The sequence below is a fragment of the Protobothrops mucrosquamatus genome, unplaced genomic scaffold, assembly GCF_001527695.2.
Source record: "Protobothrops mucrosquamatus isolate PMUCROS unplaced genomic scaffold, P.Mucros_1.0 scaffold102, whole genome shotgun sequence".
NCBI lineage: Eukaryota > Metazoa > Chordata > Lepidosauria > Squamata > Viperidae > Protobothrops > Protobothrops mucrosquamatus.
Genome location: NW_015386475.1, coordinates 436,207 through 459,605, shown reverse-complemented (window position 1 = coordinate 459,605; position 23,399 = coordinate 436,207). Strand labels below are relative to the sequence as shown.

The window sequence follows — 23,399 nt, the reverse complement described above, 5'->3', positions numbered from 1 at the left end:
AAATCATATAAAAAGAAAGAGAAAATGAAGAATAAGAGCAGTTACCTCTTCGTCTAGTATGTCATCTGTTCCTTCTCCAGTTATAGTCACTTGGGAGGGTGCTTGTGAGCAATCCAACAACTTTTTTCCATAGTTAATAATAACTATTGCTAATTCATATTCTTTCCATAAGCGCAGTATCTATTAAATATATATTATATAATTCTATACAATATTCACAAGTTTTTTTAATTAAAAAATCAAAATCTTGTGCCAACTTATAAAATAACCTTAGATCCAAAGAAGCTGTATACAGGGATTCATGGGGATAGTGATCAGGAGAATTACCGCTACAAGAGGAACCAAAAAACGTTTCTACTTACAGTTTCTCCCTTCCCAGCATATCCAAACATAATCAGATGGGTGCTATTTTAACACTGAGTGCTTAGCTTCTATCTGCTCAAGCCTTGTGAAAATGTTTTCCTTCCATTTTGATCTTATTCAGAAATGAGATCTTATTCTTTCTTATTAATGGCTTATTGCCATAACAAAGTAAGCTCCGAATGATATAGCTTGCTAGCAGTTTTGCCAACTTGAAGTCCATTCATGCCGCATGCCAAGGGATTTCTCACATTCTTCCCAGTGGAACAGGGAGAGAACCCAAGGCTCTAGGGTTTGGTGGGAGGCCTGGGATCTCTTTCCAGCACTCCGCTTAATGACTACAACTGAGAGGACTGGGATTGTAGTTATAGTGCAATGTGGACATACGGCATCTTGCTTAATGAACATTTCATTCAATGACCATGATTCCGGGCCCAGTTGTGGTCATATGTTGAGAACTATCTGTATAGCTTAGTATAGCCACTCTGGGTTGGACTGGAGATGATGTTTCCCAGTATCTGGAGCCTCAAATTGTCTGGATGGGGCAGAACAAATAAACCCTAGCAAAACAGAGTTACTATTTATACTTGATGGGACTATGTTATGCATCCAGTGTTGTTTCGTGACAGAGAACTATTACCTTTGAAAGATCTGATTTGTGACTTTGGGATTATCTTGGACTCATAGCTCCTGATAAAGGAGCAGATGAAGGGCATGCCCAGAAAGCCTTTTCCTAATTAACTCACTGGATGGTTGCATTAGGATTTACCTCTTTTTTTATTGTGTATGAGTGTGGAATCTTATCTTGTTACCTTTAATAAAGTTGATTTTTTGAATCCTGAAGTGGATCAATTGTTTTATACCTAGGTTAAGATGTCATATCTCAAAACGTTTATTTGGTTTCCCTTCCTATAGTTTAACCAAACTTAGAGTGGGGTGTGGATTTCCCCTTCAATCATCTCCTGGCTTCCTCAAAGGTGTGGTGGGAAAGACTATAACAAATGGGTGATGGCAGCAGCAAGGATATCTAATTTTCCAGTCACTGGAAAGTATCTCAGAAGAAGGTACTGGATTGACCCTGGCATACCTTATTACACCTTGCCATTAGCAACATATGAACTGATACTTCAGACTTTACACTGGTTCCTAAATAGTTTCCAGGTACAATTTAAAGTGCTGGTTTTAACCTAAAAAGCGTTTCATGGCTTGGCATCTAAATATTTCCAGAACAACATACTTCAGCCTTCTTGGGAGAAACTGATACTGATACTCCATTACCAAGAGGGTTGGAGAACTATTCTCAGAAGTCAATGCTTTTCTATTGTAGTGCCAAATGTATGGATCAGCTTTCCTATTGATATAAGATTTACCAACTCCCTGACAAAATTCAAGAAAAAAACTAAATAAACCTCTTCTATATGGATCTTCCATAGTATACTTATGCAATCAGCTCTATTGTTGTTAACTTTTTAGTTTTTTAAAATTTTAAAATATTTTAAACATACTATGGATGTTCTAATGTTACATTTGTTTGAATCCCATTCCTAGAGATGTTTTACTGTTCCTTACAGTGGATCTTTTATGTTTTTGCTGTAAACTGCTGTGAACCAATTTATTAAAATTGGCAGTATGTAAGTCAAATAAATAAGTATGTCACAATATGCAGTGGTAATTAATTTTGACTGATCTTGATAAAATCAATTATGTCAGTTATGCTTAGATGTCAGGACATCAGAAATCCTAGTTGTAAATGACATTGGAAAGTTAAAAAAAAATATCCTGGAACACAATAGCAAACCATTTCCATAATGTTGCAAAGAAAAGAACAAGGACATATCCTTGTGGGTGCCCAAAGTTGAAAAAGACTTCTCTTTTATTGTTCATATACTTTAATTACAAAGTTCAACTATTTTAAACTATGTAAATAATATACTATTTTAAAAACAATAAATACCTTTGCTGTGAAAAAGCAAGAACAAGCTATCATGTGCTGAATACTATCAAAGCATCCTGTTGATTTTCTTTGGAATACAATAATTGGAATTTCTTGAAGAACCACGAGATACTTAATAATGATCTGAAAACACAATAAGAAATGTGTACCATTACAGAATATTACATGTATGAATAACTAAAAATGAATCCTTGTACTGTAAATGTAAGCATTTAAACTTCTACAGTTCAGTTTTAATACAAAATAAACTTACGTAATTCATGTTGCCTTAATTTCCTATTAAAAATGGAACCTCCATGTTAGCATGCTCCAGTATCTATCCATTTTGTGTGATGACTTATTCTCTGAAAATCTTGCATATTCTGCTATGCTCAATAAAAGAACTCACTTTATCAGATCTTTATGCAGCTTTCTTTGAATCAATATGGTCCCAAACATACCCCCAGGACTTCAATACAATCTTACAACAGTCCTCATAATTCATAGAATCTAATTCTATTTTTGTGGCTTCCCAGCCTGTTTTGGAACTCTAAGATTCCCTTCCCTAGGACTGCACTATCCGATGGACAAAAATGGCAAGTTTCAATTGTGTAATTTATTACTATCACCTTTTCTTTCTGTTTGTTTTATATCTTATATTTATATTTCAGCATAACTTTTTTACAACCCAACAATAAAAAAAATGAACTCAAATCTGTTCCTTCAACTAGTTAAAATAGAAACAACTAGTCTTTTCCACTGTTAGAAGTGGCCCCAGGAAAGACAAAAATGTCTGCCCCTCCCATAAATGTTCTAGTCATATCAAGTTCCCATACTCTTGATGTGTCTCAATTCTTGCTTGGTTTTGACCCAGAAACCACAATGTACTTTTTCAACCATTTGTGTCAAGTATTTTACTCTTAATTATTTTTTATTAGAGTATTGAACTAAACATTATACATACTTGTATTTTAAGAAAAACTCTTACCTGAATGACAGGTTTGGAGGGAATCTTGTGATAGATCAGGGGAGCTACAAGGCCGTAACAATTAACAACTGACTGCAGAGCATAGTGAACATCATTTAGCCAATTACTAAGTTCAACTGCCACCAGCATTCGCCCACATTCATCTATTCTGGCAACCTAGAAAGAAATTTTTCATCTACGTATTATTGTTACAAAACAGAAATATGAAAAATACTTTTGCCATCTGAAGCAGCATATTTTGGGTCCCTTATTTTTATATACTTCTGATGGGTTTTATAACATTTTAAAATGCAGATTTTATGGTAGCAGCTGATTAAAATGCAGTATCACAACAAAACTGCACTTTGGAAAGTTTTAATGCAAAGTCTGCACAATGACTAATGAATGAGTGGAAGAAAATACCATCATTTTAACGTCTGCCCCTTTTTTCATGAAATAGGCAAACATTTAAATATAAAAATGGCATATTCATTTGCAGATCAGAACACAATTATCATTCAGATGCCACAGTTCTTCAACTATTATGATGCAGTTCTAAACTCAAAACATATACACTAATATGTGCATTAAATAAAACTGTTTTTAAAAATAAAAAAGGAAAGAGATGAATAAGAATAAATGGTAGGTCTTTTTTAACATTTGCAGATGGTTATTTGACCAAAGAAATTCATACTTCCTCTCTATTATATTAGTCATTAAATTTAAGGTATAAGGTCTATAAGGACAGGAATGAATTTGAATATTTAATCACTTCTTCTTTCTTGCTTTTTTTCAAATTATTGTTTAGAGGCAGGAATGTCCACAGAAAGGGTCAAAAAAGTTAAGATGATGGCCATGACAATGCAATTGAAGACATCTCTTTTTAGGTATGCCATAAAAAGGGGGGAGCTTCAATTATGCAGTCAGAACTGCCATCTTGATTTTTTTTTTTACCTTCCTGTTGATATCCTAGTTTTGAGTTAGTAGGGAAACTAGAATTAAAGCTCTTGCAGGTTCAAACACTTTCATCTATTGAGGTGCATAATATAAGTAATTAATAATATGGAATTCATTTTTAGTTCAAAGAATTTCAGATTTGAAAATATTATGCTAAAAGTTCAAACACCTGCTTTCAGTACAAAATCAGTAGTCTCAGTGATTTTAGAAGTGCTTCAAGCATAAAGAAAGAGTATTTGGTATTCAAAACAAGAGTCGTTTTAAACTCAGAATGCTTCTAAAATGATTTTAAAAACACACTTTACAAAATTGTGAATTCTGAATTCATTTGCTTTAAATCTGAAATGGCTACATACCCCTGCAATTAAGCCTTAGAAAATTTAGAATATAATCTATCCAACAGAGAAAGACTTATTGGAAAAATGAGAGCATAAGGCTAAAACTGAATGGTATGTTCTGCAAATGTGTTCATTCGGTTATAAGAAAACGGAAACACAACTAATTTGCATCTGTTCACCTATAAGAACATGACCGTAAAAAAGTCTGCACTGAATATAAATTAAAGCCTAACTAGTAAGAATTTTGCTCTTACAGTGGTATTTCTGCATCCACGTAATAGATACAGGTAGGCATCATGCCTATAATATAGAGGGTTATATATTATTATTGTCACTAGCAGTTCTCCCCTTCAAAATCAGTCTTCAAAGTAGATCAGGTCAGAAAAGAGACACCACAATGACTATTAGAACTCTATTGTTGTAGAGTATAATGATAGAATCTTGAAAGCCGGACAGTTTCCCTGTGTGCCCTCTTATAACAGAGAATCAGAACAGGCTTAGCTTTCTAAGGAAGAGGAAGCACCCTCTTCCTCACCATGGCTAAATAGATGTTTTATCTAACCAGTCTTGAAGATTAGCTCCATCCTCCTTTACATTCACTTCCATAGAATGCATAAAAGTAAGCTGGCTCACTTCTGCTCAGTTGACTACAGAATGTATCTAAACATTGTCACGAATATATAGAATCACTCAAAACCATTTGGGTGGGGCTAATTAAGTACAAACCTAGCAACTTCATAGCTTCAAAGCTCAAAATTATTTCTCTGAAATAGTATTAAAAACATAGTATTTTTCATTAAGGTATCCTTTCAATAATGGAAAATTAGATATGAATTGTAAGATATTATAACATATAATTCTATAGATGAATTTTACTTGTGATAAGAATATTAAGAGCAAGAAAAATAAGATAACACCAAAAATATTAATGCTAAATAGCACATACTTGTCTTTTATACTTAAGCTCATTGAAACAAATAGAATCACAGAAGAGATCTCCTTCATTGACACTAATGTCACTAATGATAAAAATACTCCTCAGAAACATATATAAGAGGCTTGGAGATGCCTGTGGCAGAGCTTCAAAATTTAGCCTACAAAAAGAAAAACAACAAATAAAAAACATAATATTTATTTTGTGGATACTGTTATTGTTTTAATGTTTTTAAATTGTTTTAATTGTTTTATAATTTTAGAAATGTAAGCTGCTCAGAGTCACTTGGTTGAGTTGGGCAGCTATGGAAATTGAATAATTGACAATAGAATAGAATAGAATAGAATAGAATAGAATAGAATAGAATAGAATAGAATAGAATAGAATAGAATTAACTAGCTGCAATACCTTAAAATGAAAGACAATTCTAACTCTATTATAACTGGCAAATCTTCTAAATTGCCACTATAAAAGATGATGATGATGACAACGATGACGACTGATGGTGGCTACTGCTTATGCAACTGTATTGATCAATGTTGTCCTATTAAATGTGGTACATGCTGCTATACTCAAGTTGTGAAATAATGACAGCACATGGTTTACCTATATAGTTTTCATCAGTTTTATTAATCTTAAATTACTTGTTTTACAGAAACAGTATTTCCAAAAAAAACTACATTTTTCAAAACATAAATCACTGAAGAAATTTGTTATTATTAAAATACGTTTATTTTTAAGACCCTATGTTTTGATAATTCTTTCTAAGGTACTTAGAAACATTTGTCAAACTGTTTAAAAGTGAGACAGTATTCACTATCAACAATAATCATATAAACTGAATAATTTGAAAAACAGCTCAGTTGGTTACCTGTTCTGCGGTACAGACAAAGTGCTGCTTACAGAAACTATGGTGACATCAGTAACAGGCGCACAAGGCACTGAGACAAAATAATCCCAGAGTGGTTGAAATGTTTTTTTGCATAATGCATAGTTTTCAATCTGAAAAGCAGACTAAAAATATAGTCATATTTTGAAATACCTTTTCTATGCTTATTTGAAATTATAATACATAATCAGTAAAAATGATGAAAGCATCAATAAAATTATAATTAGATTCTTAGCTTTATACAAACTGAAGCAAACACATCACACAAGGTTCCTTAAAACAAAAGAGGAATTCTAGTGACATAAGGAAGCAAGATGGATAGATTCATAATCTATTTTGTATGTCTTACAGTGGAATCTGTTGGAATGGAGGCAAAATGCGGTGATGTAATTAAATAAAATGAAATCACAAATCCTAGGTTACTGTAAACTTGAAGAAATTGAAGAAATCAGGGATGGTAGGGATATCTCACAAGCTAAATCTCTGGCCAGGAGGGGAGAATACAGTGAAAGATATAAGCTAGAGACAAAGCAATGGAAAGAATGTTCAGCAGAATTGGCTGCTGAGAATTTTCCCTAGAAATTTTTGAGGGATGGGTAATTTCAATTCAGGATAATGCAAAAAAATAAATTTGTACTTCATATAAAAACTTGCAACAATATTTTTAAAATATTAAAAATACTGGATTTGCATTAAATTAGGACCACAAAAATACTAAAATAAATAGTATTCTTTCCTTAACAGTAAAAATCAAACTGAATTACTGAGGAAAAAGATTTAGAAGTATTTTACTTTAGGGGGAAAAATCTTGTTTTTAAAGGATATGTATCCTGAAATAGAGAGTCAGATTACAAAAGAACTGGAATTATCAAAGCAAAAGTATTATATGCTACCTGAATCAGGTATGTTCGGACAGTAGCGATAGATAGAGGAGGATATGCAAGAATTGGTTTAGTTGTTTCTCCAATGCTATCACCGATAATTTTTCCATCTGAGTCATAAGCTGCAACTGCAAATATGTAATTTTGATTGGCTTCTAAACCTTGTACTTCTAAGACACAAGTTTCATCAGCTGGTATCTGATAATAAAAAAATGTATTTGTTAAGATAAAAATAAAAAAACCATGCCAATTAATATCAAAATAATATTAATACCAAGGTTTTATATTTATTATGCTTTATGCTATTCCTCTGACAAAAGCCTCAAAACAGCCCCACTCTCAAATGTTTTAAAACTAAAACCAAGGTAAACATCCATACTTTTGATGGGCATCCTTTTTTCCCCATTTTAAAATTTTTATTCTCTACTATTATATAATTAAACTGACACTACTCAATTAGCCCTCAATTTGCAGCCAGAATTGAGACTGGAACTTCTGTCACTAAGTGAGGAGAAAATGAATTTAAAATAGCCTCATTTATATAAAAGTCCATTTTCACATCACATGATTTTTTAAAGATTCTCAAAACACTGTTCGTGCCTAGCAATAGCTTTGAAGAAAACTCAAACAAATTAGCACCATCATCGTTAAAGACATTACCGCTTCTGCTGTGTTCTTGAGACTATAATTGTTTAATCGAGCTTTTGGATTGCTTCCTTCTGCTACACACCCAAAAATGCTGTACCAAAAAACCTTAAAACACAAAAACAAATACAGAACTGTTTTTAGTTTTACAGCTAAAATTCTGCATGTGTTTAAAAATTAATTAATCTAAATTAATGGTTTCAGACTCACAGTTCATGGATCATATGTGATCCTCCAGCTCGTTTTATGTGGCTCTTACCTTATTCACACACAGCATAATGGAATCTGGGCAGTAGCTTAACAATTCCTGAGCAAACAATAAAGTGGCTCTACAAGACAGGCTATGAGGTGGCTCTATCCCTACCTTCACCCCTCAGAGATATTAAAATAGCTAGGTCTGGAAACTGCTTCCTAACCACTGCAGATCTTCCATGCTCTCTGCTCAGACAACAAACTGGCAGGACTTGGACCGATGGTGCAGCACAGAACTTGGAGAGCAGCTGCCCCCCCCCCAGCCTATCCTCCTCAGGTGCTAAGCTGTACTTCTCACTCTCTCAAAGTGGGCTTGTTCAGATACTTAAGCTTAAATGTAAAGCTATGCCGAATGAAATGATAATTGTCTAAAACCACACATTCCTTTTAATTACAATAATTTTTGCAAGACAAATTGAATCACAAAAATGTGATTTTTTTAATAATTTAATACTTTACTGCTCCAGTCAAAATATATTCATTTTCCAAAAATTGCTGCATTTTCATATATATGCAATTTTAAAAATCCTCCTGAAAGAACATTGAAAAATGATTACATTCTACCATCTAGTGGCATGTGGTTTACATTTTGGGGTTTTTATGAAAAGATGTAAAAAATAGCAACATACAGTATGTGAGCAATAATGTTCCTCTTTTAATACCTAATGAGAACAAAAAACATCAGTAAATAGCAAATTGTAAAACGTTTCAATATTGGATGAAGCCTTGTAGTGTAAATTAAAATTCTAACAAATATTTTGTATACAGCACTCAAAATATTTCTCTATATAATTAGGGCATGTTCTTTTCTAAATCACAATGATGTTCCTCCCCCCCCAAAAAAATAAATAAATAAAATAAAATAAATTACCTTTACATCTGAAGCAAATGGTGCTGGCTTAAATGCCATGGAACAATTTGTCCTAAAAAGTAGTATCGGAGGTGGTGGAACTTTGCTTTTCATGCTATTTGTGTGATTTAATAAAGTGGTATTTAATGCATTTTGTTCAATTTCAGTTTTCTGAATCAGAGTAAATGCTTCCTAGAATTTAAGGACAAATCCCAAGAAAGTATTATTTCATTTAAATTTTTTTCATATGCAAAGTATAAAATAAATCACACAGTTAAAACCAAGGACAGTTTAGTAGATAGTATTAGAATTATTAGATTATTTTTCAAATGATCAGTTATTTACATTTCTGAAAGACACAGTATTTTCTAATCCATTGCTGTGCTTTTCGTTTTATTTTTTGTAAGATTTAGAATGTATTAACGAATGCAGAATTTCATTCAGTTTCTTAGAACTAAAATCTTGTTCTTTCTTTCCATATACCGTTTGGTTCCTTCTCTTTTAATACCTTACTTATTTATGATGCTTAATTTATAACACTGAATTTCTGGCTGTATTTTTGAAAGTATTAGAAAACAGTGTACATGTCCCCCTGTGGTTAGCTTGCAAGGGGCTTCAGAATTTCCGAATGGGTAACCTGCAGACCTACAAAGCTTAAGGTACAATTTCGTCCCTTAAATGGCCCTAATTATTTTTAAGTGCCTTTATAAAGAAAGTACTAGATTTGTAGGTTATTTTTATTTTACTTTTAAAAGTACTTCTATATTGTTTTTTGATACAGAAAATCCTTAAGTCGTATCTGTTATTAAAAGAATTGCTATGACAATTTTCAGGAATGTTGAGTTTGTATAGAATCTACAATTCATAAATACTGTTCCAATACACAATCATATGAATGAAAAATATAAATAACACATCAAATTTACATAGATTATCAATATAATTTATATACCTCCAGAAGCTGATTTGCAGAAGAACAAGCTAATCCTTCTGGAAGCATCAACGTAGCTTTCTGCATCAAGTAGAGAGCTTTGGATAATTTATTCTTTTTTATTTTCTCTATTATCTCCAATTCTGTAAAAACAAATTTTGAAAATTAATAAAATTTCTTCATATAAAGTTTAATTCTGTTGGCTATTTTACAAGTACATACCTGTTAGACATTTTAACTGGCTTACATTCCTTGCAAGACCCTTGGTCTTTGGATTTTTGTTATCACTTTGAGTATCTAAAAAAAAGCAGAAATGTGTGTGTATACATACTATATGCTCTATAATGATATAGAAACACAGAAGATGTAACAATTGTACAAGTGATCCTTGCTTAACGACCATTGATTCAACAAACATTTGATCTTGTGATTGTACTGAACAAATGGTACTTATGACTGGTTCTTGAAATCCCAGTCATCAGTCTCTCTGCGGTCATGTGACTGCAACCTGAGCACTCAGGGCCCAGCTCACTATTACAACACTGTAACATCCTGCTGTCTCATGATCACCATTTGCAACCTTTTTTCCCAGCTTCCTCAAGCAAAGTCAATGAGGAAGCCAGAAAGTCATAAATGGTGACCCCATGATGTCCTCACTTAACAATTTGCTTTAATTTGCTTAATGACAACAAACGGGAAGTGCTGGAACTGCCGTGCTTAAGCTTTATGATCATATTGGAAATTCTGCTCCAATTGCAGTTGTTAACCAAGGATTACCTGTATACTTTCATTGTGTTGCCTTTGGCTTTCTGATATAACCCTAGGTTTTGGAATATATCCTTTCTGATTCTTCTTACAAGTAGAAGCCACAGATTTCAAATTTAGTTTCTTTTATATGCACTCAAAACAGATCTAGCAAATTATTCAAAATGCTTTTTAAAATAATGTCTAATATCAATAGATAATCCAATATAGAAATTATTTTTTTAAATCAGAGACAGAAAAGGTTTTGAGCTTTATATATGGATTATTCCAATCTGAGAATAGGTACCAAATGTCTGCTGCTTCTCAAACTATAAACCTAAATTAATGAAGGAACGAAGTCTGCTAAAATGTCAAATAAATGCTTAGGTTGTATAGAGTTCTTTCAGAAGAACTGCAAAATAGGCTCCCTTTACTCTTGATGTACTGTATTTGTCTTAGTTCCATTTAAACATTATTATCACAAAACTTCAATGACCTGAGATGAATTGATAATAGTGAAACATTGTCTCTTTTTTTAAATAGGATTGGATGAATGTTCTAGAGCTAACTTATATACTGCAAAGCACAGTAAACTAAAGTTTGCTATAATAACAATTACATGACATAAACATGATACCTTAAATGGTAGGTAGCATGGTTTAGCTGTCCATCAAGACTCTTTTTTTCTTTCTTTTTTCAAATGCATTTTATACTTCTTTTTCAGTATTTACTCCGGTTTGTATTTACTACTGTATTTTATTCTTACTCAAGAAAGGAGGAGAAGTTGAATCCAAAACTCATAAATAATCTGGACCCATGCTTGGTGGTATCTGGTCCAGGTCTATCTGCATCTCTGTCCTAGTTTTCTTAAAACAGTCACACTACTATGGATTGGTTGTCTAATATACGCCAAATAATTGTAGGATCCCTCCTAATGGGAGACTTCTGGACACAAATAAAGGAAAGCCTGCTGTTTCACTGGAATACTGTACGTACTCCAGTGTACCTTGTCGGCTATTTTTTTTTCCCCCTTTGCTAGGCAGTCATCCCTTCCATTGAAGACTCAACTTGTTCTTCATACAGCATCAACATCTTTCCCCACCTAGAAATATCCGGCCACTTCCTCAACTTTGAGGCTACTCTCTAATCCAATTCTGGTCACTGATCACATTATTTTTTAATACAAAAGGTTGTAGTTGAACAAGATGGGCATTTTGATTACATACAGTCAGAAAAAAAGTGATGAGTCTCCATTATTCAGCTGGATTTATATATAAAAAGCATAGAAGTATCTTTATAAAAGAAAAAAGGCAATATAATTAATTTCAGACTTGTAAACATTAAGCAATAGTGACCACATTTGCAAAACTGTAATATGTGGTATAAGCAAAGCAAAAATTTACCTAGGTAGAAAAATAATTTTTTACAACTTTATCCTGGAAATACATAAATACCATTCACTGAGAATAATACCATAATTAAAAAAATAATCTGGATCTATAAATAAATAATAAAAAGCATAATAAATAAATACTACACTTTTTAAAAGTTATATTTTCAACTTTGTGACACATAATAAAATTGGAATGGCCCTCCAGTATGAAATGTAGTTACCAAAAAGTATTTATATCACTTTACTTTACCTTGGGTTCCATTAAGTAGTTTAATTGCTATTCGGTGCTGAGCCTGAATGAGTTCAATGTGTAGATCCATAATAAAATTGTTTCCTATTGGTGATCTCTCATTATCAGATGAGGAAGTTTTATTCAAAACTTGCTCTTCTGCAGTCATCTGATTAAAAGAAAATTTACCAATTCATCTTTATATATTTTAGGAAGCATTTTTTCAAAAGGGCTATTCAGCTTTCTTGTGGAATATTTTACTAGTTCTATTAAAACAACTAAAAATAAAGAGTAATAATTAGTATAACACAAATCACAGGTATAAATAAAAACAAATCATAAAGTTTAGGGGGGAAACTCCCACAAAAGACTACAGAAAAAAAATCTTTTCTAAATCAGAAATGTTATTAATAATCATCATAATTAAATACCCTGTTTCATTTAATATACTGTTCCAAGAATAATTAGAAGGGTTAGATTAAAAAAAAAACCTGAAGTTTCAATTTGAGGTTTATTCTTATTTTTTTTTAATTTTTAATTGTTGTCTTGCTGAAATATCCAACTTATTTTCAGCTTCTTCACTGACTAGGGGAAATTAGTTTTTAGGATATGTTGCTATTTAATTGAATTCATTGCTTCTTCCACTTGCAGTACATTTCCTATGCTACTGGCTACCACACAATCCCAAAGCAAATAGAGCTAACCCATATTTAATTAGTTTCTTCAAGTGCTTACTCTTTTTTCTCCAAACATAAATTTGTGTTTCATCAGCTGATCAAGGTTTTGTCTTTCGGATAAGGTTAGGAAAAAAGTGTCCATCTGACCATGCTGCCCAAAACTATAAGTAGTATGTGGACAATTGCTCCAGAAACAGTTAAATTTATAGTTAATCTGCAGAGATCTATTGCTTTGAATGGCTTACCTTTTTACAATAATTATCAAGCACTGATGTTCCATCAGGTAAAACTGTTACTACATGAGCTCGATTAATTGCTATAATTGCTCTGTCAATATACTCAGAAGCCAAAAATAATTGTTCTCGGGGAGGTTGCTGAAATATATCCATACATTTGGTTAATAAAAACAAGAGTGAGGGAAAGGCAACTGATTTTTGCTTCTAAGATTTTGTTTTAAGAACTACAGAGGAAACCAAGAGAAATAAAATAACATCTATTATTTCTAGTTGTTAATTTTGGGAAATTGTGAAACTGTAAATCTTAAGCAAGAGAATTACATTCTGAGAGCACCACTATATTAAGTACAGCTGAGTTGGTTAAAATTTACCTCAAGGTAAATCAATATGCTTAAAAGACTTAATGACATAATTTCTTCTTGGACAGGGGCACATAACTTTTTAAAAAGAGTGAGAGACAGGGTAAAACAGTGATGGCGAACCTTTTAGAGACCCAGTGCCCAAACTGCAACCTAAAACCCACTTATATATCACCGAGTGCCGGGTGGGCGTGGCCACGGTGGTCATGGCAGACTGGCTGGGCGCGGCCAGGGCGGTGGGGGCCAGTCCCTCACCATCTCTGGGGCATGGCATGCGTGCCCACAGAGAGGGCTCTGAGTGCCGCCTATGGCACGCATGCAATAAGTTCGCCACCACTGGGGTAGAGGGTTTGTATGCATGGGGTCCTCCCCCAGCTGGTCAGTGGGAGAGACCAGTTACTAAGGAAGGCACATTGTAGGAATGAGGGGGTATAGAGTGTGAGGGCTCTGGTTGGTCCTGAGAGCTATTATTTAAGTGCCGCTGCCAGAGTTTCACCCTCACACTTTGCATTGATAGATTGAAGTATGGGGATGGCTGGTGAGGAACAGGGCCACCAGCCCAGGAAGAGGGAGGCCAGGTAGGAGACAGAGGATCCCGTCTCAGGGCTTGGAATGGGGCAACAAATTCAAGAGCTGACAGGCATGGGATGATATGGGAGCCCAAGGGCAGGTCTTTGCAGAGAAATATGACCCTGATTACTTAATACTGGTGGCTTGTTCCAGCCCTCTGAGCTCACATCCAAACCCTGGACAGTGGATCTTTGGAGGCCTGGGCCTTCAGCTGCTGCTGATAAATGCCAGATTGGTCAACACACCCACGCACATACTTTATTTGTGACCTCACTGGAGAGAACAAGTCAATCTGACATGCATTACAGAGCCCTGACTGAGGGTGGAGTTGCCCTCTCAGAAATACGTCTAGCCAAATTAAGGCCCGAGCTCCAGCCAAGACCTCAGGGAATGGACATGCCCAATTATCAGTGAATGGTTTCACCCTGTTGAAATTGAGGAAGTGGACAAGGTCTTTGGAGCTGTCAATGCAACTAACTGCTTATTAGATCCTTGTCCCTCCTGGCTGGTGAAAACTTCCAGGATGGTGACATGCAGGTGGGTCTATGTCAGGGGTGTCAAACTCGCAATGTCACGTGATGTGTCATGTCGTATCGCAACTTTTTTTCCATTGCCAGCAATGGGGTGGGTGCGGTTTCACCATGACGCATCCAGCCCGTGGGCCGGCAGTTTGACACCCCTGGTCTAGGTGATGATTAATATTATATTCCTGGCACCATTTAAGATTGAAATTAGATTGGCTCAAATTAGATAAGGGTAAGAGTTCTTTTGTTCTTGTTTAATAGAAGATAATTTAATTTAAATTTTAGTTGTTTAAGCTATTCTTCTTCACAGAAGAAAAAGAATAAAATATTTCTAACTTCTCTCTTCCCCAATCATTGAAATAGTGGGCTGTTATTACTGATTCAGCATGTGAAATTCTTAAAGGAAGAATCAGTTGTCTCTAATCTGGGAATTCCTCTCTACTTTGGATTTTACTGGAGTTAGAAAAAAAAGAGTATAACTCTTTTCTTTGAAACTAACATTTTACATGCTGAAATGATTTCTGGACTGAAACATAGCAAGTTTTCCCAGTATTTACAGTATCTTCTCTTCTTTGGAATAAATGTTTTTTTAACTACAGTTTTCACTTTATATTGTATCAGTGGTTTTTCAAAATTATAATCATCTACAAATATTAATCTATTTGTTAGGGGAAAAATACCTGTATTAATGAAGGAATGTTACTGGTACAGTATTCTGAAAAAAGAGAATCGTCTTCTGCTAAAACTGTAGGAGAGGGAAAAGTAAAAAATATTTTAACCATAAATAAAATGTAGGCTACAATAGTCCTGTAGTCTCTCATAAAATACCTGTAGTGATGCCCTGACCTGCATTCAATTACATCTTTGGGATATTGGAGAATGAAGAGCCAGATCATTTCTAACATACATTTCTTATCATTTCTAACATACATTTCCAACTATAACATAGTCTTCTTTTAGGAGATACTGCATATGGACAAGAAAACTACAGAGTTCAAGAAAATTATCCTGGAAGCTGTGCTTGAAGCAGTTCAATTCCCACACATTGTGGGAATTTAGACATGCTAATTTCTACTTCCTACGGATTCATATGTTCAATGTGCAACCACTGGAATGGTATGTAGTAGAAGCTTGTCCTAAATTAATAGGAATTAACTGCTTTTATTAATTCTGCCCTCGTGCTACAGTCATGGATAAAAATTCATGTAAAGTAAAATAGGAACATATATAAAAAAATTGATTAGTGATTTTAATATGGGATAAATGATAGGCTGTTTTTGTTAAACTTCAATGCCAGTCCCAGAACTTTCCCACTTTTACTATGTCAATCTAAAGAAGTGATCAGGAATTATAAAGACTTCTGTCTCATAAAACTTCTATAAAACTGAATTTAGCTATTTGTAATGGGTCCACAAATGATGACCACCAATCAGAAACAATGGGTTGTTTCTAATTCTTTGATATATTTTAATAATTTGATTTTTATCCTGCCTTCATTACTTTATAAATAACTCAAGGCAACAAATATTCATTACACTTCCTCCTTCCCTTCCCCAACAACAACAACCCTTTGAATGGGGTGGGCTGAGAGAGAATGACTGGCCCAAAGTAATTTAGCCAGCTTTCATGGCTAAGGCAGGGCTAGAACTCAGCATCTACTGATTTCTAGGCCAGCATCTTAATCACTACACCAAACTGGCTCTCAGTTTGTAATTGAGTAACTCAGTAACTAAGATATTACATAGCCTAAGCTTTAAATTGTCTATACTTTAGACAATTGCCTTGAAAAGAATTACTTCCCAAAATTTTATTTCTGAGAACCTTTGCCATGTTTCAGCTCCATCATACCACAATTGTAAGTGATGTTCTCTGCCTCACTTGGTTTAAATGGTCTAAATTATTTATTGGAGCCAGCTAGCTTATTCCATTGGGGAATAAGGGGAGGGAAGCATACTTGGTCCACTGGAAAGGCTATCCAGAGCCAAGATGTCATGGGAGGCAGCAGCAGACATGGATGTGTTACAACTTGTGCAACACTTTCATGACCAATACTCTAACAAGCCCTGTCCTTGGCAACTATCAGCCTTGCAAGAGTTTGGCACTGATTAAAATGGACATTCTTCTATGGGGTAGAAAACATCTCAGGAAAAACAAGACTCCAAGGGAAAGTGACCCAGCTTCTTCCAAATCATGAATACAGGACATAAGGAGGAACAATCAACTTCCTAATTGGGGAGAGACAGTTGCCTCTACAGGTGCGGCTGAGTTGCAGAACCCCTTGTGTGATTTGGGGGAAATAAAAGGCAGAAAAGGGAAGCAACAGATTTTTTTCTCATAGCCTGCAATCACTTTCCCCTGTGAACTTAGAAGGGGAGGCTGAATCTGATGGGGAGAGTCATGTAATGGTATGTGGGAATGACCTTGGGAGATCGGACAAAGCAATGCAGCTAGGCATGTCAAACTCGCAACGTCACGTGACGTCACATGACGTATCGTCATTTTTTCCCCATTGCTGGCAATGGGATGGGCATGGTTTCGGCATGACGCATCCAGCCCGTGGACCGGCAGTTTGACATGCCTGAGCTAAGGGAACAGTCAGACAAAAGGCAGCTGAGCCTGCAGCAGGAATGTGGGCACAGCAAGAGGCTCAGAAGAGCCCCTCTGTAGTTTCTTGGGCTATAAAGGAGATGGGGGGGGGAATACTTTCAAACGTGCAAGATTCCGTTAATGTACTTTTACAATAAAGTAGAATTAGCTCATCTAGTTATATTTTCTGTCTGGTCTACCACATAAGACTGACAAAAACAGATTGCAAGATATTTTTTAGCATACTGATGACATTTCATCCTACATTGGCAGATGGCATCTCCTAGCTTCTTCATATAGATGTTAAATAAAATAGGATGAATTTAATATTTTATAGCACTACATACCATTATTATGTGTTGTCAACTAAATTGTAAAAACCATGTACCTGGTATGTCTCCAGATTTGAAGTCTGCAATACTTTCCATCACTGATGTTAGCCTTAATGATACTTCAGCTATTAATACAGGATTAGTGGTTCCAAGATTAATGGTGTGAATTACTTCATTAATTACATAAAGAATGTGAAGCCACTAGGCAAACAAACAAAATTAAAGCAAGATTGTTAGAAATTTACTATAGAATTTACAAATAGGAAATAAATTAGTCTTCAACTTACAATTCATTGAGTGGCCATTCAAAGTTACAAAGGCACTGAAAAAAGTGACTTATGACCATTTTTCACATTTATAACTGTTGCAGCATCCCTATAGTCATGTGATCAAAATTTGGATGCTTGGCAACTGGCGTGTATTTATGATGATTGCAATATTCCAGGGTCATGTGATCAACTCTTGTGACCTTCTGAAAGGTCACAGTGGAGAAGCCAGATTCACTTAATAACTGTGTAGCTAACTTAACTGCACTTAACAACTGTGGCAAGAAAAGTCATAAGTACTCAACTGTGGCCTTAAGACAAGGACTACCTGTATATAGACATGAATAATACATATACCAAGATAATTTTGCTTATCCATAACTTTTTACCAGGCAATCAATGCAATCACACATACCAGTTCTCACTTTCTCCAAGCAACATTTCAAATTTGCTAGAGCTAGGCAAAGGTTTGGGTAGGAAGCTTGCCCATCAAATTTCAGTTCACATAGTCACTGCTATCACAGCAACTATTTAACAAACCATATAAGAAATTGTATTTTAAGTGTTCATCAGTACAATGCATGTTCCTTTTGACAGGTAAGATGTAAAAACTATATGGTAATTTCAAAATGGTCTCTCTGAACTTAGTTTTCATAGAATAATGTCAGTATGGCTGGCATAAAACTTAGTTTGGTCACACTTGTGACATACTGGCCAAACCATTTATTTATTTATTTATTTTATTTAATCCCATTTATACCCCGCCCTTCTTCCGAGGGACTCAGGGCGGCTTACAGGTAAATAAAAACAGTACAATACAATAAATATCTCTAAAAACCAAATTAAAATATATATTAAATAACCTGTATTAAATTAATATTATAAAATCCCTTTAAAATCCCTATAAAATCCCCCCCTATAAAATCCCCCCCCATGCCAAAACTGTCTATCATATCATTACTAAGGAGTTCCAAAAGTGAATAAGGGTAACCAATCTACCTTTTTCTTCCCTAAAACTGTTATATGAAAACCTTGCTTGCCCACGACATGTGGAAGATTGTTGAAGTACGAGAACATGATAAAGAACATGAATCAATGAATGAAATATAAAAAAGTAATACAAATATATGTTTTTGATTAAAAAAAGGAAGAGAAAGGATGTAATATATTTAAAAAACTTTTTTGTTTTATGAAGTGCAACTGATAAATACATGAGAAGAACTGGAGCTACTGTATATATTTAATTATGAATGAAAAATCTAAAATACATCAAAGAAACTATGAACTTTTGTCATTTAGAGTGATGTGGCTATGTATGAAAATAGGAATTCATAGGTTGGTGTCATCTGCATATTATGCTCTAATGGGTGATAAAAAACATGAAAAACTATACAACATTCTGAATTAATCAAACCAGATCAAAACTTAAGTCTGCAAGGTCACATAAATTGATAGGTGAAGACAAATTAAGATAATTATGGGGCCGTTTGGAGAATCAAAAATGAATAATCAGTGGTAAATACCAGTTGGTTTTGAATGCAGTTTGAGCATGTCTACTAATGGAAAATGAATGAAGTCTGTAAGTTTTATTAATCTGATACAATTAAAATAGAGGGGATTAGTGAAGAATGAAAGCTTAATGAAAGATTTCATTCTTGGAATGTTTAGTGTATGCTTCAATATTGAACAAAACTGAAATCAAAAATAAGTCACCAGTACAAAAGAAACATATTGAGGTAATCTGGTCATATGCAAAGTATGAATCAGGTCTAAACTATAAAATAATTATATGAAAGAAGAAAGAATAAGCTGAAAGAAAGAGGAAAACTGAGAAAGTTATGGTTGGACAAAATTTGTAAGATTTTCATATGAGAAGTTTGAAAAGAAAAAGGCCGTGCATGAAGTGGTATATGGATGTGATGGAAGCAACAATTCTTTAAAAAAATAGAAATATTGTATACATAGACTGTTCAGAGAATGGTGTTGATATGAATTAAATCTACATTTCCTTCCTTTCTTCTTTTACTTGTTGTTGCAATTTATCTTGTTTAAGCCTAAAACATAAACCTTTCCCAAATCTCCTTGTCATTTTTTTCTTGCAAACTGTCCATAATAGTATTGCATCTTTGTTATGTTCAGTGGTGGGATTCAGCCGGTTCGCACTGGTTCGGTAGAACTGGTAGGTAAATTTTGTTGAGTTCGGAGAACCAGCTGAACCCATGCTGTTTCTGGAAGTCCGTTCTAGGCCTCGGAGGCCTGGAGGAGGTCTCCCAGGCCTAGAACGCCCCACTGGAAATGCATGGATGTCACTTCCGGAAGTCCGTTCTACACCTCGGAGGCCCAGGCCTGCATCCACACAGAGAACCGGATGTTCAGGTATTTGAATCCCACCACTGGTTTGTTACTTTCTTCTATTTCTTCCAACTACTACTTCCTAAGGGGCTGAACTGGAGCATTTCTATGTCTGCTGTCTTCTACATGCTCAGCTTCAACTGATTACATATAGCCCCTTTGCCCTATATGGCATATCATAAGCAAATTGTACTAAATTTTCCTTACAGAAATTATCCTAGTTATACTAGGCAGAGTTTACCAAACAAATATCAGGACCCACTTCAAAATCAATAAGTGAACCAATTATAATTATGTAGGCTCATATTGATGTGTAAGTTTATATAAGATAAAAGATTACCTTGGGTGTTTGATATTTATGAATGAACTTTAAAAAGTTATTTCCACTCATCTGGATCTTTTGAATTCCTACTTTACACTTTTGCCACAAAAACATGGTTGCATCAATTATCATTTCTCTGGCTGGCTGGTGAACCTGAAACATAAATATTTTTCTAATGCTTCTTTACAAATAGTTGTCAACAAGCAATAGTTGTCAAATACTTTTCTACTTGATATGTTAATTTTCTCCAAATGCCCGATCCTTGTTATTCCTTCAGTAATTGAAACTCCTGCAAATTTGCATCCTTCACAAAGTACATATTTAAAATATGCAACTTTTAAAATGTGCAAAAACTTGAGAAGTCAAAAACTTCATAAGTCCTATACTTCAATAAAAGTAATTTGCATTATGTGATTTGCATTGATTTTGTAATATCTGTAAAACATATAGTGTATTTCAACTTTAAATATAGTTATTTTACTTTCTAATTTCAGATGCACTTGATATACATTGCTATCTGAAGCTAATTAGGTCACACAATTTCTTTCAAAGTTACTCAGTAGTAAGCTCAATGCATACTGAGAAAATACTGGAAAAAATCAGAACACTTTCAGGTATTCTTGTCTCATTTCCACAGATTAACCAGTGGAATTATTAAACTGAATACAAAAATGCTGGGAGATAACTGAAATCAAGCATCAATAGAAGCATAGAGATAAATCACATTTACATCCCATTAATTTAACACTTCCATTTCATATACTTAATACCAATGATCTAATTTTACTATACCTCTTCAGATTTACAGACAGAAGAATAAAGAGTCCTCGCCAGCAGAAAAAGATCATCAGTAACTTTTGTTGGTTGTACTGGTCCTTCTACAGTTGCAATTTATTTTAAACAGAAAAAAATAAATCAATATTATATTAAGATATTAGTTAAGTTCAAATTCTCAGTTTGTTAGGGTTAGGTTAAAAATAAGAATTATGAAAATGAAGTATAGTTTCAATTGTATGTATTTCTTTTTGAATAAAACTAACAAAATGTGAATGAACTTATGTCTAAGAAAATGCCAACTTAAATAAGAATTCATTTTTTGTTTAATAACAGCAAATATAAAGTATAACACATCAGCAACAAAAATGTTCCTTTTCTTCTTCTTTATTTCATCTTCTCTGTGAAAATGTAAGTCTGGGATTTGTTTTTTTTTAATGGAATGTAATATAATTGTTTGATCAAAACTAAAGTAATAGCCTGGTCCTGTTGTGCCATCAATTCATATGTTCAAGATTTAGAGTAGACATTACTGCAGCATTTCTAGATTATTAACATGATTTACAACAAAATGCAATACCAATATGCTAGTACTGGAACCAGGCCACTACTGCAACATATTAATTTAGAAGTGTTAAGACTTTTAGAAATCCCAAATAATGGATTATTTTATTTGACAGAAAGACCATGTTTTAACTGACAGTTAGAACAATTAACCAGTGGAACAACCTGCCTCCAGAAGCGGTGAATGCGCCAACACTGGAAGTTTTTAAGAAGAAACTGGACAGCCATTTGTCCGAAATGGTATAGGGTTTCCTGCCTGAGCAGGAGGTTGGACTAGATGACCTCCGAGGTCCCTTCCAACTTTATCATTATTATTATTATGATGTTTGTAACCCACCTAGAAATGCTATATATTTTTTCCCTGGACTACGAAAAGCAGCTGTTTCTCGGATATTATCTCCTTGAACACACAAGCCATGTCTTGCTTTTCTTATGGTCAATAAATTCTGCATTACAAGTAGTAGCTTGATTTCTGCTTCTGCTTTCTTCCATACTGGATTGCTTTGATTCTAATATATAGAGAAATAAGAATTAATATAAGGCTTATTATCATTTTTAAATAATGAAACTACATGATCTATGATTGTATTATAGAACTAAATAAAACTAATAAAATTCTTTACCTGAAGAAATGAAAAAAACAGTACAATTGCATGATCAAATGAATCCCATTCCTCATAACTGAAGATTATCTTAATAAACCTTAATGCAGCATCTGCGGAAATACCATTTTTCCCTGCAAGAGTAATATAAACGGTTTAAGAATATTTCATTCTTTGTAAACTGTAATAAAAATCTACAGAATGTTTTAAACTGTTACACAACATATCCATATTACTAATTTTGCTGCGATAGTACATCTTCAACTGCTTTCATTTAGCATATCATGTCATAATCAATTGGAATTTTTATTCAAAGAATACATGAGAAGAGGTCATTTCTTGTAGAGGAAATAATGTTTCATTAAGGCCTAGATTAAATATATTGTGGAAGAAGTATATAATAAGGTCTGGATATAGGTATATGAAACCCATATTCTATTCCATTTTATTAATATTAATGTTATAAGGCATGGTTCACATTACAAGTTCTAGAGAACATCATCTTTTCTGGTAATTAGTGATTATCAAATGTCAGCTGCACCTTTGGCATATTCTACACTATTTTTACATCTGAGATCCATATACCTTAGATAAAACTGGCTTCACAAAATACACAAAATCAACATGTGGCTTGCTAGGTTCTAATATTGCAAATTGCAACCAATCATGATAGTTTATAAATTTTGGCATATGGTTCTACGAACCTAGCCAAGACTTTATGTGTGTGCAAAAGCTCATCCACAAATCTATAGCAAAAAAAAAGGTCAAAATTACTGATATGGAAAAACCTTTATTGCATATACCAAGGTCTCACCTCTTTAACTGTGAAAACACAGAACTGGAAATAATGAGACAAAGGATAAGAAGGACAACTGTAGAAACCACTGGTACTTACAGCAAGAAACCATTGTTGCAGACTGCCTGTCAAATAA

The 23,399-nt window shown here is 34.0% G+C and overlaps 1 protein-coding gene across 1 annotated transcript in view; it reads right to left on the bottom strand.

Moving 5' to 3' along the window:
* Window positions 1-23,399, bottom strand: part of CFAP54 (cilia and flagella associated protein 54) — a 141,613-nt gene that overhangs the window by 99,335 nt on the left and 18,879 nt on the right. Inside the window, exons 11-28 of the mRNA XM_029283473.1 lie at window positions 22,489-22,601; window positions 22,203-22,374; window positions 21,320-21,405; window positions 20,546-20,680; window positions 17,644-17,788; window positions 15,350-15,414; window positions 13,226-13,354; window positions 12,325-12,472; window positions 10,160-10,234; window positions 9,959-10,080; window positions 9,028-9,198; window positions 7,920-8,012; window positions 7,272-7,457; window positions 6,361-6,503; window positions 5,502-5,649; window positions 3,282-3,437; window positions 2,315-2,437; window positions 46-180 (exon numbers count right to left, since the gene is read on the bottom strand). Of these exons, the coding sequence (XP_029139306.1) occupies window positions 46-180; window positions 2,315-2,437; window positions 3,282-3,437; window positions 5,502-5,649; window positions 6,361-6,503; window positions 7,272-7,457; window positions 7,920-8,012; window positions 9,028-9,198; window positions 9,959-10,080; window positions 10,160-10,234; window positions 12,325-12,472; window positions 13,226-13,354; window positions 15,350-15,414; window positions 17,644-17,788; window positions 20,546-20,680; window positions 21,320-21,405; window positions 22,203-22,374; window positions 22,489-22,601 (2,345 nt within the window). The remainder of the gene's footprint in view (window positions 1-45; window positions 181-2,314; window positions 2,438-3,281; window positions 3,438-5,501; window positions 5,650-6,360; window positions 6,504-7,271; window positions 7,458-7,919; window positions 8,013-9,027; window positions 9,199-9,958; window positions 10,081-10,159; window positions 10,235-12,324; window positions 12,473-13,225; window positions 13,355-15,349; window positions 15,415-17,643; window positions 17,789-20,545; window positions 20,681-21,319; window positions 21,406-22,202; window positions 22,375-22,488; window positions 22,602-23,399) is intronic.